This window comes from Artibeus jamaicensis, unplaced genomic scaffold, assembly GCF_021234435.1.
Source record: "Artibeus jamaicensis isolate MK-2021 breed Jamaican fruit bat unplaced genomic scaffold, CSHL_Jam_final contig_851, whole genome shotgun sequence".
Taxonomy (NCBI): Eukaryota; Metazoa; Chordata; class Mammalia; order Chiroptera; family Phyllostomidae; genus Artibeus; species Artibeus jamaicensis.
In genome coordinates this window covers 2842740-2857362 of record NW_026521986.1, presented here as the reverse complement: position 1 = coordinate 2857362, position 14623 = coordinate 2842740, and the positions used below count along the sequence as shown (strand labels likewise).

The following is a 14623-nucleotide window of genomic DNA, read 5'->3' as shown; positions in this document are numbered from 1 at the left end:
GAATATAAATGTTTTTTAAAGTGTATATAAGTAAGTATATGTGTGTATATGAAATATCAATATTTAATCCTTTAAAAACTTGTTAACCTTTTATTTTGTTCTGGAATAAAATACTTAAAAGTCTTTTACCATGAGGGTGACCAAATGTACTTCTAAACCAATAAAACTACTAAAAATTTCATTTTTTCTTCAAAGAACCCAATTTATTTTACTAAAAGATAACTTTTTATAAACTTTTATTGCATAAGAGATTAAGAACTCAAGTAATGAAATTCAAGGAGGCTTCATAATGCAATATATAAAATATTTCAGAACCTGTCCAAATGATTTAAAGCTATCACTTTTCTATGCAAACCATATGACAACACAGCTGTAATAAGAAACTTAATTGAGAATGGCATTCTAATATCTATTTATATAAAACAGAATTCTCTACTTTAATATTTAAATACTTCATTTAAATATTAAATGAAGTGTATACTTTAGGGGTCTTGGCAAAGGTATTTCTAACTATAAATAAAAATATACACTAACTGTAAAAAAAAACTCTAAATAAAAACTATTTAGTGGAAATGGACACCGTGAAGTTCTACTGCACTGCAGCTGCTGCTTACAAACTCAGAATTCAAGATTCTGAGTAATGATATTATTTCCAACTTCAAAAAAATGTTTAATGGAGGCAAATCTTTAGTTGACTGCTTGCAGAGGCTTAAAAAACCCACGATAATTCAAAGGGACTTTCTTCTTTTTTGAGAGGTAGCCACTCACCATGACTATGTCCTCAATCCCTAGAACTGTGGTGCGGGCAGAGTTCAGAGTAGTCAATCAGGTGTGTGTGTAAGAGAGCGGGTGCAGTGAACAGCTCTGCCAACACAGGTGGGAAGGATGTGCACTTAGAGCAGAGGGGAAGGGAAAGCAGACAGAACTAAAATGCTACTTACAGTGTCATCATTTTTGTAAGGATTCAGTCTATTGTAAACGGCTTCAATTACATTCCGCCTAAATTTTAAAAAATGCAGAAAGTTAATTCCTCTTCAGAGCACAAAACTGTTTAATAACTCACAGCCAAGGTTCATTAAAATGTCAAAGATAATCTTACACTTAAAAATTATTTTATTTCAGTTTCTTACTGTTAATATGTGAACCTCATTTGAAGATAGTTGGGGCTCCAATTAAAAAAGAGGTAAACTTGCTCTAAAATGTAACCTTCCACCAACCCAATTAATGCAAGACTAAATGTCATGATTTAAAAAAAATAATCAGTCTATAAAGTCTATTTCTATTTGAACTGGCTTAAGTGGTTATGAGTCAGCAATGAAGATGCAGGTTTATTTTTATTTTTATCCGCATTCGAGGACATGCTTATTGATTTTAGAGAGAGGGGAAGGGAGGGAGAGAAACATCAACTCAAGAGAGAAATATCAATTAGTTGCCTCTTGTACATGCCTTGACCAGGGACTGAACCCACAACCCAGACATGTGCCCTCACTGGGAATTGAACCCACAACCCGTCGGTCTACCAGATGATGCTCTAATCAACTGAGTCACACTGGCCAGGGTGAACAATGATGATGCAGGTCTTAAGATATAATACTAATATGTTCTGATTAAGAGTTAAATGTTATAGTAAAATAATTTACATATGTTTTACATTTAAGTTTGTGCTGTTTGTAATGCCCCTTTAAAACAGCTTTATTAAAACTGAAATGTGAAATGACATTTTCCTGACAAGTCTAGGAATTAGGTTTAGAATAATGTTATGTTAAAAAAAACCTGTAGTGGTATTTATAAATTATGGCCTCCCTACTTCTAAAATCAATTTGAAGTAATTTTATAGACAATCATATCACATTTGGAAGGAAAGGTTTCCAAAAAATAAAAGCTTCCAACAGGAAGCTTTATACTATTCAGTGAAAGAATCAAAAGAACACAGCTACACTTACAGAACACAGCAGAGAATAAAAAATTAGTCAATATATTGTTATAGGTCAATTATATGGATATCTGAGGTAAAAATGTTTTAAGCCTTGTATTACGAAATGGCTTAAAATGTCCACTTAAGTTTATAAAGATGAAAGCTTAATATTTAACACTGTACGTCCAGCTCTATGAAATAAAGTGCAAGGAGAAAAAGGCAAGAAATGCAACCCTTATACCAAAACCCAACCTACCAGCAATTGACAACTGAAACCACTGGGAAAAGTCGAATGTAACAAAAGGGCCCCAGTGGAGGAGGAGGAAATGCTCATCTCTGGGGTGAATTATTCAGGACTTGACCAGATCAAATTATAATAGGAGGAGTAATAATGACACTTAGAATTTTGTAGTGCTATGTAACTTAATAAAAAAATATTTTACTACATTATCTCATTTATGGTATATGAGGAAATCAGTATAATCCAAACCTCCACTAAGGACAGCTTTCAGCATCATTAGTTAAAAACAGTAACATTCTGATACTTATTCTTAACAAGTACCATATATCATTAATACTGAGAAACAGTGAACCACAAATTAAATGTTCTGAAGATATAGATAATTGCATCACTTTAGAAATCAGGTAACATACAATCAACAAACACCTAAAATTTTCATGTACTGAGATAAATCATTAGGAGTATGCAGAATGTAACTTACTTGCTTGCCAATTCACCCCCTGGTGGGAGGCTGGGGATGTTCTCACTTGCTAATGTGCGCATCACATGGACTAAGTCAGGGACGCCTTCCCCCTGCTTCTTTATGATTTCTGGGAATCAGAAGTACTTTTTTTGTAAATGTTATCCAAATTTAATAAAAAAAAAACTGAAACAAAGATAACTTAGGGTTTTAAAGATGGCATTTACCACATTTGAGATTTTCTAAACTGGTATAAGAAAAAATCGAGTTGACCTTTGAAAATTTATGACAAAGGGATATACAAAAGGACATAAAATGTTCATAATTAACTGCAAAGAACAAAAATAAACAAGACAAAAATGTGAAAATGAAATTTCATATTAAAAAATCAATATATTACAGAACCAGAAATACATGTATACAAATGAGAATATTCTCAAGATGCCAATTAGTTATTTCTGATATCAACTTCTCTCTTCAGATTGAAAACAACCTGAACTTTGCCCTGAAAATACACTGCGTAAATTAAAAAAAAAAAGATACTTTCAAGACTTGAAAAAAAAAGTAATCTTAAGTAAAGAGGAATTTACTGACTATACTAAAGCAAATTATTTTTATACATAATTTTATATTTGCAAAATGATAAGTAGCACTGCAGATTAGGTTATGTACTCAAAACACCATTCTCAGTTTTATTTTTTGTCTAATGTATTTGTAAGCAAGAAATATATATACATATATATATAAAATAGCTTTTCCTTAGTTAATTATTTGAACAAAGCATATAGAATGGGAAAAAAAGCTAAGTTTGATGACAAAAATTTAAAAAAGAAAACGTTGATAAATCACACCACTGTACTTAAAATCATTCATTTCAAACCATTCAGTCACTAAATGGATATAGTAATATGGTCTGCAGTCTTGCCATGCAGATGCATATTGTTATTCATACCTCAGAACACGAAGAATTACGTACAAGCAACTTAAAGAACTCTCCTACTATTCGCTTTAAGTACAAGAAATCTTTACTTGAAGTTTTAGCATATTTATTCTAAATGCAAGATCATGCCAAAGGTATCTGAGTAAGTTTTATGTTGAAGTTTTGTTTTTTGTTTTTTAATGTTTATACTAAGATATTTTCTTTGTCACCACTGGGGGAAGAATATTATCATTCTTGTACGCAATTTGTAAATACCTTTGAAAATACCAATGCATGTAAAGATGTTTCATCCTTTGACCAAATCTCAAAATATTAATTCATCTTTAAAGCCACATATTAAAAGACAGACAATACTACCCATATTTCTTTAAATGGCTCAAACTATCCTTTTAGAATTAAGGCCAAATTTTACCACCTATTATATTTTGCCTTAAAAAAAACAGTCTTAAATCTGAATAAAAAGCAAGGATCTCAGATTTGGTTTGCCAAGTTCCTTTATTGTGTAATCTTTAACATCTAGTATATTTATTCTACATGGTTCTAATGCTGAAAATCTGCTGTACAAAAATAAAAGTGGATGTTTACCTAAACTGCACAATTTCACAATCTAAAGCTGTGTTACACTTAACATACAGTCTCTGCTAAGCCAATACAATTACTGGATAGATAACTAGACATAATAGAAATGAACACTGATGATAAACTCAGTCAATGATAGTTTCAGGTCTAAAAAACATTACTTTTAATTGACTATAATTGATGTATCTGACATCTCTGTTAAAATATAAATTAGGATGTTTTAATTGTGAAGAAAATTACAGTAAGACAAATTCTTTAAAAGAATAATGTAAGACTTTAAAAAACTGTTACTATCTCCTATTCCACATGGGACAATACGTTTAAACTATCTGACAATACATACTATGGTAGCCTTGCTTCTTTCTGTTTTTAAAAATAAAAAGAAATGAATTTTAATAAATATTCCTTGAACTATTCTTGGACTATACATTTTAATTAGAATTGTAAAAAGACTGTCTTTCATTGAAGAACACATATGTTTAGAAGATCTATGTTTCACATACCCATATAGGAACACATTCTGCTCCTCCATACTTCCCTCCACCAAGTCTGAGGGATTCTAGCAGTTATCTCCAAATTAGCAACTTAAAGCCTGGGCAGTCAGTAGCAAAGATTTAAAAAATATGTATGTACAAGTATAATTTTAAATTGGCTTAAAAGGACCACAACGTTAGGCAGCACGGTTTAAATTACAAGCTAAATCTTTTCACAATCTGAAAGTCAAGTTTTAGAAGGACACAGATTATAGGAGAAGAGCTGAAAAGCCTCTGTCCTTTTCTGTGATATAAATGGAGAAGCCAAAAGTATTCAAAACAAATGAGATTTAGAAGGTCACAGCAATTTAGTGAATGTATATATTTAAAAGAAAAAAAGGAAAGAAAAAGGTACTCGATGACTCGATGTCTCTTTTGGAAGATAAATGCAGTATTTTTCACTTTTAAAACATAACTTTTATACTACAAGTGGTTACATTCTTTCTATATTTTTAATATAGTAGTCACTTTAATGAAATATTTATTCTATAGTTACAGTCTCATCAAATTTACCTCAGTAAAGGGTATGGTATTTAATTTATGACATAATCTCCAACTGAATGGTACAAGTGTAATAACACTACAACATATCAAAATATTTAGTGTTAATGTAAACGGTTTAGGTAGCAATTCTTACTCGATAGTAAGCAGTATAAAACTTAATAGTATACCATAAAATTACGCTCCTAAAGGATTTAGATGTGCATCAAAAACTTGTGAATGCACACTAAAAAAGTAGCAATTTATTTCTAAAATTTGATCCCATTTCATAGTAATAAGTACTACAGTACTTATTCTTGTTTCTTTAAATCAGTGAGAAAACATGTATGCCCAGGTTACTTTAAAGAGCCAATAAATTAAACACCAGCTTATCCCAATACATATTCTTATGTCTTCATACTTGTACACTCACCAGCAGTTTGAACCAATGTGATATGATTTGGTACCATTCTAAATATTTTACTGGATTATAAATAAATAACTTACATTGAAACGACTCACTTAAAATATAAAAATTCTAAGACCCTTGGCAATAGTGAGAAAACAAACTCATCGAATAGTATGTGCAATGAATGAAACACTAAATAGTACATACACATGGTACTAAATATATCACTATCAAGTGGGGGACAACTATAGAAACATAATAGCACCTCCAAATAGTACTGCAAATCAAAACCAATAATGATTCTAATATCAGATCAATTATAACTGATATAAAACAGAAAAGGGGAAAAATTAAAGTGCACGCTGATTTTAATAAAGCAGGCACAGCAGGATATAATAGTGTGTAGGTCAATGCTTACATGCTATTAGAGGTCTTTAACGTGCAAATTAATGACATTAGAAACCCCAAATGCATTTTAACACTATTATAGGCATGCCAAGTTTTTCTGCTTAAAAAAAAACCCTGCATAACTTACATGCTTAGTGCATATATGCAGTAAACTGGAATTCTCTGGGGAGATTTAATATTTATACCAAGTAGTATCTGCATTGAAGATCATTTAAATTTTTCACATATTTAAAGGCATTACACTTGAGAGTTACAAACACCTTTCTAATGGTCTCAAAGTAATTTGCAGAATTTTAACAAGTATGTTCCTAGAATTCCAAACTTATTTCTTGATTTAGTCAGCATTTACATTTCTGCCACGTAGAGACCTAGCATGTCTTTCTATTCAGGTCTATGTTTTCTAGGTAAGGCAGTTTATGACTTAGGCAAGAAAGCCTTAAAACAGTTTAAAATATACACAGCTTTACAGAAAAAGATGGTAATCAAATTATCACCATCATAAATAATCTGTTTATAATTAAATAAACAACAAACCAGACTTTCCTGGCATAAAATTCCTCATGCCAGTGAATTCAGAATTTCAAAACATACAAACACTGAAGCCTTTTTAAACAAAAGTATCCTGAACAGAACGTACAGGGCCATACTGATTGTTATTTCTAATATAACTGATGAAAACATTACAAGCATCTAAACAGCTACTACAGAAATGCCCTTTCCCACTTTTGTACACTAAACACTAGATGTCACAGGCATGTAAATATCTAAAAGCTAAAATGTTAAAGTCTGATTGTGTTGAGGTTTTTCTTTAATAAAGCTACTTATTTTTTGTTAAATGATCCACCTTCTACTCTGCTTTCCAGGTACTTGTCCAACTCTGCCTCCTTCTTCACTGCTTCTGGTGATACTTTGGGCGCATTTGGAAAACAGATCAATATCACACTCATGTTGTCTCGACTTCCCTGGGAAGAAAAAAGTTTGAGAAAATATTTTGGTTTCATTTTTGCTCTTGGAAGCCTTGAGAACCTTTACAGCCATGCCAATTATATTTATTTCTACTAAAATTATATGTGGAAGGGGTACCCCTCCATACACATATAGTATATATAGTACACAGTATAATCAACACTAAGATAGGAAAGAAACACTGCAGGTTAAATTCTACTGCAACAATCATTTAAAAAATTCTATGAAACAAAATCACTTCTGAAAATTGGTGGCCTACTTTACTTGAAGTGATACCTAAAGACAAATATACATACATACGGATATTAATTTACTTCAACAAAATAGAAAAATTCTAGTGGTATTCCTTAAACAGTATTTGACCTGTGGCTACACTATACTTGACAAATTTACATTTAAAATAAACTATAGTAAACTGTGGGGCTAATTAATTTGCTTAAGTAGACATATGGAATTAGAAAACTACATACATGAAGTTTATAAGTCAGCTTTCACTTTCCATAATTCAAAAACAATGACAACTTTTAGAAAATTCATTCGTTTTTAAAGACACCTAGGTATTCAAAATGCTATAATTAAAATACTTGAATAGATGCTGGACTCCTCATACCCCCCTTCCTATTAGTAATTAGAGTTAACTTCCACATTTTAAATATTTAATCTCACCATATGGGAAAATTGACATTATATTCTTAGTTTGAGCAAATAATACAAAGAATTTAATAGTAAAATACCTTGAGGGAAAAACTGCATAAAATGTGGCATACAATAAAGTATTGAGTAATTTTGAAAATAGAGTGAAATACAGAAGAGAAAAAGTGGAATCTGAGCCATAATTTACTAATATCTGAATCAGACAACTCTCTTAAGAAAACACCTTTTAATGTAGCTGACAAGTATTTAATACTCAAGTAATACAGAATAAACCCATCAAATAGATGCTACTTTAATGCATATACTAAGAGTCAAAGAACATATGCATCACTGTTTGGTTTTCCTCAAATTCAGAAATTAACAGTGTACACTATTAAGTTGTGGCTCTACTGATCTATTGATTTTTTAACTTAAGTGTTGAATGTTACATAAATTTGGTTTGGTTTGGATGCCACATAAAGCTGGTTTCTTTCTTTTCTTTTAAGATTTTATTTATTTTTAGAGGGGAAGGGAAGGAGAGAGGGAAAGAACTATCAGTGTGTGGTTGCCTCTGGTGCATTGATCCCTGGCAGAAACTGACCTGCAACCCAGGCACGTGCCCTGACTGGGAATTGAACTGTGATCCTCTGCTTTGCAGGTCCGTGCCAATCCACTGAGCTACACCAGCCTGGGCAAAGCTGGTTTCTAAGTAGGATCAGATTTTAAGTAGAGCTGGCACAGTGCATATAAAAACTACAAATAATATGTTGACTTTCTCCTTCTGCATGTTAAAAGAAAGTCAAATATATAGCCTGAGAAGAGTTGTACATAATCAACATTTGCTTAAAACAATCAAAGAATTAGTCAAGTGTTACTGACAAAAGAGAACACTAAACTTAAGACTTAGGTTCTAGCCTTAGTGCTACCGAAGAAGTAAATTATATAAACCTGTAGAAGTCATTTTTAACTTCTCTAGGATAGGGAGCAGTTTGTTCCCAGTACGCACTATTTGCTAAACTAGGCACTTCATATGTACACATTAGTTCATTAGTTTAGTTCCTTAACAATCCTGAGTTAGATACTATTATCTCCATTCAACAGCTGAGAGAGGTTGAACAATATGTTCAACACTTTAGAGTACAAAAGTAATAGTAGTCAGCCTTGATTCCAGGCTGTATGACTCTTAAGTTACAGAGCCTTCTCTGGCTTCAACTTCTTCTGTAAAATAAAGGTGGTGACCTGGCTCATCTACATATACAATCCCATTTGATCATCCCAACAACCACATGAGGCAGGATATTAGTATTTCTTACCTTTTTTACAAATAAACTGGTTTTCCATATCAATAGCTTACTTGAAGTCATACACATAACATACCAAGTTATTCTGACTCCATGTCCCATACTATTTCTATTACATCACAACAACTGATCACTAAATTCTCTTTGTTGGTGCTAGTTTCATGAGACCATAGTCTCAAAGTATTAAATTACTGAGATATCACGTTTAAAAAATAAAATATTAAAATTCTGAAATACTTTTTACTTATAAATACTGAGGCCTAACCTCTCACTATCCTCTTTTAAAAAACACTGTACTTTATATAATAATCTTTTTACCTTTGACAATCTTCCACAATATTAAAATACCTTGAGGGAAAAGTAATCATGCTTAATAAAAGACTAATCATTCAGATTATAACTCTTGCATATTTGGTAATTGGGTAATTTATTTATAAAACATGTTCCTATAGTTTCATAACAGGTGAAGAGTACCTGCAATTATGCCAAGATCTTATTTCTGAGAACTACAGGTCTAAGATGATTAAATACTAGAGTAATAATTAAGATGGCATAAAATAATTTTATCTTAAAAAGAAAAAGTCCAGCTACCTTATACAAACAGGTGTCGACTACTTCATTGCAAACTTTCTCAAGGTCATCAGTGACTTCAAGTCTGGATCTTACAAAATCACAGAGCTCTTCATTTCCCATAACATCCCAAATACCATCACATGCAAGGATAATGAACTGATCATCTTCTTCAGATCTTTCAATATCATGGACTTCAGGCTCTGGTGACACAAGCTGCTCTGTAGGACCTTTTCCGTGGACACATTTGTAATCAAAGTCCCCAAGGGCCCTCGATACAGCCAGAGAGCCATTCACACGCTGAATCATTACAGAACCACCTGCATTCTGAATTCGTTCTTTTTCCAGCGGATTACTTGGTTTGTGATCTTGTGTAAAGAAGTGAACTTTCCTGTTCCTACAAAGTAACCCTCTCGAGTCTCCACAGTTAATGAAATAAGTATGTTGAGGAGAAATTAAGACACCCACAGCTGTTGACCCACTTCTATCTGCACCATGTTTCTTCTCTGACATAACTCTCATGTGTTCATCAATCTCCAGAAAACCTGTTCTGATTCCATTCTTTACATTTTCCACTGAAGGTGCTCCTGCAGACCCTTTAAAATCCTGGTTATTGGTGATGTGATCTAACAAATGCTCACAGCAGTATTTGGCAACCTGAGAACCAGCATGCCCGTCATATACAGCAAAGAATGACCACGTTTCAAGTCCACTTGGCAAACCAATGACAGCTGTATGTGCATCCTCCATTTCAACTCGCCAGCCTTGCATGCTGCTTAGCCCATATCGCAACCCATTACCCTGCCCCTGGGCATTATGTTTTTCCATCTTTGGCTTGTCTAAAAATGCTCCCATTATGTCTTGATCCTTTAGGTCTGCAAAAAAAGAGAAACAACTAAGTTAATAACTATTTTATAAACAAAATACATATCCAACCACCTTTTAAGAGTGAAGGAGATACAAAGAAAGCTTTCAGTAAGAATTCACAACTCTTGTGATAAGCACTCACTGTATTGCTGACTTGTAATCTGGAGATTAACAAAATACAAGCAGTGAAAGACTGACCAGGAACAGCTAAGAATGGACAACAGGCAGAGAGAACCAAAGCATCAGGATAAAAAAGGCAGATAAGGCACTCTCTTCAAGGCATTACCACTTAAGGTAAAAAGATGACTTGGCAGTGGTCATCAACTTATACAAACTAGGCCATGCGTTTAAGTATGCATTGAATGTGTGACTCTTTTAGGGAATCTCAGAAGTAAGTTGTATGTGTATATATCAAGAAAAGCCAAATGAATTCACAGGACATACCAAAAACCTACTAATTCAAAAGTCTTAGTGGAACATTAAAAGTTTCTAAAATTTGATTCCAAATTATTTACTCCATCAACCCTCAGAAAAAGTAAAAAGTGATTTACTCACAAAGGTCCAAATCTGCACACTCTTTTCTTTAAACCTTTGCTCATATTAGTCCCTGTTACTGGAGTTACTTGCCTCTCCTCCCTACTTATAAAAAAGCAAACCTGCACTGACCCATGTGGCTCAGTTGGTTTGACACTGATTGATGAGTATGCATGTATGCTGTATACACTTACACATACCATTCCCAATAAAAGCCATTTGGGAGATGGGCCTGGGGCATTCCCCACTGCAGGGAATCGCTACCTCCTTTTCCGCCAGAACAAGATTGTGTCCAGGACAATTTATTTCTTATCTGCAGCAGCCAGGAGGAGCTCCGCTGGCCAGAGTTCCTCCCACAGGGCATCATTCTGCAAAGCAAAAGGTCACTGGATCGATTCCTGGTCAGGGCACATGCCTGGGTTGTGGGCCTAGTCTCTGACTGGGGCATGTTCAAGAGGCAACCTATTGATGTTTCTCTCACACATGGATGTTTCTCTCCTCTTTCTCTCTCCCCTCCCCTCTCTAAAAATAAACAAAACCTTCTTTAAAAAGCATGCCCATCCTTTAAAGTCTAGTTCAAATTTTATCTTTTCCATGGGTTTTCAGTCTTTGATACAGGCAATAAGATACTAAATTACCCCAAGTGGTCCAGCTTCAATTTTCAAGTTGTAAAGCAATTACACATACGAAGTCTGTCCAGAAGGTATCCAACCATGTAATATGAAAAAGACATTTTTCAAGTAAGATACAAAATATAAGAAACGTTGTACATAGGACAATGACATCTCAGCCCCCTTCAAAGTAGGCATCTAGGCATATAATCACCATCAGTTGCCCCACTGTATTTTCCTGAACCTCACTGGCAGTCTGAAATATCTTTCCTTTCAAAGGTGATTTTAGTTTTGAAAAACTGTAAGTTGCAGGGCACCAAACCTAGGCTATAAAGGGGCTAAGTCACCAGGGTGATTTGATGTTTTGCCAAAAAACTGCATGAGATGTGATTCAGAAGCGGGTGCACTGTCATGATGAAGTTGCCAATCACCAGCTGCCCATAGCTGTGGCCTTGTGAATCATCCAAATAGTTTCCATGGACTGTTCAAGCTTAACGCAAAATTTAATGCAGATTTGTTGCTCTATTTGATAATTTTGAATGCCATGGCCATACAGTACAAATGTTGACTCAAAGGTGTCTTACTGCCCCCATTGACTAGTACAGTGAAGTTGCCACTATTCACGCATGTGCATTCCAGTCCACTCTCCTTGGCTGCCAGGTTACATTGATGTCATGCAAACCATTCTCAGTTTATTAACAATAGCTGGACTTTCCCCGGAAAGACCTCATACCTATAACAAAGCTTATATATAACAAAATTAATCTACTATAATCTGGTATTCTATTAATCTGATGGTATTAATATGTATCATTATCACTGCACTACTCTATGACCATTAGGTATAAATTGTAAAAGAGATAAATGGGTCTGTGGACAAGCCTGAGAGCTTAGTTAATCTAATCCTTTCCAATAATCAAAAGCCAAAACCCCTGGTCTGGGATGGGCCCACACAAGGCAGGGAGACAGCTGGTTGGGATTTAGGTTGGTCTTTAATTAACAGCCTAGGAATGGAGAGACTTGGGGCCCAAGTCATCAAAAGAGTCAAGAACTGACTACAAACCAATCTGGGGGAAAAAAAAAGATAGAATGACATTGAATAGAGTTAAAGGGGAGATGGATTTTCAGGGGTAAAGAACAGAAAAAAGTACCTCAATAAATCAGGATATAGTTATGAGACTAGGGTACCAATGATGCTGGTGATGCTTAGCTGTGAGCTGCTAGGAGAAAAGGTAGAAGAAAAACCCTTAGAAAAAGAAATAGTTTACCTACAACCTCTCCATGTTCTTTTTCCTACTATGGTTAAACTAATACACAGGCAGAGAAGTCTGGCTCGTTGGTGCGATAAAATAATCCCCTGCCTATTCCTGTGCCCCTGTTGTAATTCCACTGATGAAAGGTAAATGATGAAAACCAGCCATCATTTATTCCTTATGTTGGTATTCACCAGATTACTGTTCCAACACCAAGTTGATACACATTATGGAAAAAGTGTTTTGAATGGACAATGATTAATATGATACACCTTAATGGTAGACAACATTTAAGAATTCTAAAAACAATTCTCAGTATTGTATAAGCACTACCTCACTCATTCTCAACAACCCTATCTCGATGATGAAGATGTCATAGAATACAGAACTTTGGGGGAGGCAAAATATGCCAAACAAATATAACCAAAAATAAATCAAGAATTTGCGATTTTAATTTCAAACAGAGAAAACATAAGAAATAAAATAAATAGGATGACTGTCTTTACAAGTTGATAAAGGTGTAGTCTAAAATAATAACTTAACTTATGTGCTAAAAATTTTATGCCAAATAACTCATGGAAAATCAATAAAAAATACTATGCTGAAATCAAGATATATTTTGTTCAAATATGCTTGAAACATTAACTAAAAATCAAGTGTTCGTTAGACTTTATACTGGAAAACAAAAGCTTTAGAGTTTCCTAACACACTCCCAACCCACCCTGCCCTGGGGACCAAAAAAACCAGAAAACAAACCATACAGACCATATTATCTGACTGTAATAGAAAAGCAGTAGATACTGGTAACAATAAAAATAGAAAACTTCAAACATCTGAAAACTGCTCTAAAATCCATGCTTTTACTCAACTATGCATCAAATTTCTATATTTTTACAATTACAGAATATTTAGAAACAATAATAATGAGAAAAACCTCATATCAAATTCTAATCAAATAGAAAACTGTAAACTGTACCCAAAAAATAATTAATTAATTAAATAAATAAAAATTTAACTGCCGCCTTGTAGATTTCAAGAAAAATAAAGTTTACAGATGTTAAACCAATCCCCCCCAAAAATTATAATCAAATATTTTTCAGGAAAACTTACATTCTCTTAGTAAAAAGTGAAAATCAGTGTATTAAATATTCAAGAAGTAAAACAGTACAACCACATATACACACACAAAACCTAAGGAAAGCTAAAGGAGTGTATTATGAAAGATTAAGGTGAAAACTATAAGTTATGAGAAAAAATGAGCAAAACAGGTAAACCAATAGTTAGCCTAATTGAGAAAAACTATTATTAATATTAGAAACCAAATAAGCTATACTTCTCTCACAGATAGGACCATGTTTTATTTTTTATAAAACACACTGTACAATTAATTCTTTGCTAATAAATTTGAAAATATAAAGGAAAATGACAATGTTCTTGGAAACAAATTACCAATTTTTTTCCAAGAACTGATAGCATATAACCTGTCCCTTTGGAACAAAAGGAGAAAGTTATTAAAGAACTATCCCTCAGAAAAAGCTCCAGGGCTCATTAAAAACAAAAAACAAAAAGACTGAAGAACCATTCTTGGTTTAAGAAGACCGAAGAGATATTACAACAAAGTGTCATGTGTGATCATGCACTGCCTTACATATGCATATTTGTGTGAGTAAAGAAAATATGCACATGTACACACAAAGGGGGAAAATGTTTATCAATGCTAACAACAGCTGGTCATTTAGGTAAATAAGGATGTTCATTGTACTTTTTTAAATTCTAATTTTCTGTAAATTTCAATTGCTTTCAAAATAAAGTAATTAAAAATAAAAGTGCACTGGGCAAGACAATTTTATAACCAAGATCTTTCAAGCCATAAAAAGAATATATAACCCCAAATTATCTAAATTACCTAAAGAACAGAGAAAA

At 33.4% G+C, this 14623-nt stretch overlaps 1 protein-coding gene across 4 annotated transcripts in view; it reads right to left on the bottom strand.

The window, feature by feature from the left end:
- PPM1A (protein phosphatase, Mg2+/Mn2+ dependent 1A) overlaps positions 1-14623 on the bottom strand; it is a 35272-nt gene that overhangs the window by 6867 nt on the left and 13782 nt on the right. For 2 of the 4 annotated variants that reach the window (XM_037132374.2, XM_037132373.2), the window contains 4 exons: positions 9457-10310; positions 6810-6927; positions 2638-2746; positions 942-999 (listed from right to left, as the gene is read on the bottom strand). In XM_037132374.2, coding sequence (XP_036988269.1) covers positions 942-999; positions 2638-2746; positions 6810-6927; positions 9457-10290 — 1119 coding nt within the window. In that variant the 5' untranslated portion in view covers positions 10291-10310. Of the gene's footprint in view, positions 1-941; positions 1000-2637; positions 2747-6809; positions 6928-9456; positions 10311-11036; positions 11183-11474; positions 11529-12598; positions 12668-14623 lie in introns of those variants that run through there. The other 2 variants (XM_037132375.2, XM_037132372.2) reach the window with 2 other exon arrangements.